General features: G+C 40.9%; 1 protein-coding gene across 2 annotated transcripts in view; it reads right to left on the bottom strand.

Annotated features, from left to right (window-relative positions):
* EIF2B3 (eukaryotic translation initiation factor 2B subunit gamma) overlaps positions 1 to 1,747 on the bottom strand; it is a 102,617-nt gene that overhangs the window by 6,773 nt on the left and 94,097 nt on the right. For both annotated transcript variants that reach the window (XM_012812347.2, XM_012812348.1), the window contains one exon: positions 525 to 628. In XM_012812347.2, the coding sequence (XP_012667801.1) occupies positions 525 to 628 (104 nt within the window). The remainder of the gene's footprint in view (positions 1 to 524; positions 629 to 1,747) is intronic.

The raw sequence follows: 1,747 nt of genomic DNA, 5'->3' as shown, positions 1-1,747 counted from the left end.
GGGTGCCTGTAGTCCCAGCTATTTGGGAGGCTGAGGCAAGAGAATTGCTTAAGCCCAAGAGTTTGAGGTGCTGTGAGCTGTGATGTTACAGCACTTCACTAAGGGTGACACAGTCAGACTCTGTCTCAAAAAAAAAGAATGGCTGAGTGTTATATCCTGCTTACCTTTTCCCAGGCTTGGAATCTATAGGACTACTTCCCTTAAAGACCAGGTTAGATGAAGTGCCCATGGACTTCAAGAGGCCAGAGCTAGTTTCAGCGCTCTTGCTGCATTACTGCCCTTCTGTCTCAGATCCAAGAGCCATTGTAAAGTACTGGTGCTAATCTGGGACATTAGATCATTAGATCTATTGGTATGTTTTCAATGTTCTGATAGTAAGGCTGCATGCAAATATGACTTCCTAGAAATGAGACTGTTAGGTCAGAGTTAAAAAAATTGACAAGGGTGTTATCTTTCTCTCAAAGATAACACCATTATTGATTATCAAAATGTCATTTATGATTATAACTTGGGTTCTGGTTTACCTTTGGCTTCAATCCTCTGACCACTTCCAATCAAGCAGTTTTTGATGTCTGCTCCCTTCTCGATCACAGCATTGTTGCAGACGATACTGCCTTGGATGTTGCTTCTGTAACACAGGAGCCAAGTTAAGGAAGTACCCAGGGCTCTCATCATCATCTTTACTACCATTGGCTGGGGATTCTGGCTCCTTCGTAGTCAAGGAACAGCTGGTTAGTTCAGTTAATGGCTACATGCCTCAAGTTATCAGTAGAAAACAGAATGGTAGGCCAAGGCAGGAGCTGGCTTTAGAGAAGTCCAGAATTAGGATGTGTGTACTCATAATGATCTTTTCCTAAAGTCTGAATAGATATTCTGACTTCAGTTCATTAGGATCCTTGACCTAGAGATCTAAATTCCTTCCAATCTCTCCTCCTTTGGTCTGGGGGTGGAAGCTGGGGCTGGTCCTTAGACTGACCCATCATTCTACTTCTCATCTTGGGAATAAGTTCTATTTGATGCTCTGAAATCATGAATCTTCCCAAGATGTCAACTATGGAAACAATGAGTTACCCACAGCTTTCACTACAGACTGGTTAATTGAAGCCATACTTATTCAGGACTAAAAAAGGATTTTTTAAAAAAGAATGGGATCTTGCTGGCTCTGTGCCCATAGCTCAGTGAGTAGGGCGCTGACCACATACACCAAAGCTGGTAGGTTTGAGCCTGGCCCGGGCCTGCTAAACAACAAAGACAATTAAAACCAAAAAATAGCTGGGCATTGTGGCAGGAGCCTGTAGTCCAAAGAATCGTTTAAGCCAAGAGTTGTTTTTTTTTTCTTTTAAATTAAATCATAGCTGTGTACATTAATGCAATCATGGGGTACAATGTGCTGGTTTTATATATAATTATGAATTTTTTTCATCAAACTGGTTAACACAGCCTTCACTGCATTTTCTTAGTTATTGTGTTATGACATTTATATTCTACGCTTAGTAAATTTAACATGTATTCTTGTAAATTGCATTGTAGGTGTGGTTCCACCAGTTACCCTCCCTCCACCCATCCTGCCCCCACCTCTCCCCTTTCTCCTTCTTCTTGGCTTATAATTGGGTTATAGCTTCCATATGAAAGCTATAAATTGGTTTCATAGTAGGGCTGAGTACATTGGATACTTTTTCTTCCATTCTTGAGATACTTTGCTAAGAAGAATATGTTCAAGCTCCATCCATATAAACATGAACAAGTT

Source organism: Otolemur garnettii, unplaced genomic scaffold, assembly GCF_000181295.1.
Source record: "Otolemur garnettii isolate 467f Iridium unplaced genomic scaffold, OtoGar3 scaffold00202, whole genome shotgun sequence".
NCBI lineage: Eukaryota > Metazoa > Chordata > Mammalia > Primates > Galagidae > Otolemur > Otolemur garnettii.
Note: the sequence above shows the minus strand (reverse complement) of the source record. Positions and strands in the feature narration are given on the sequence as shown.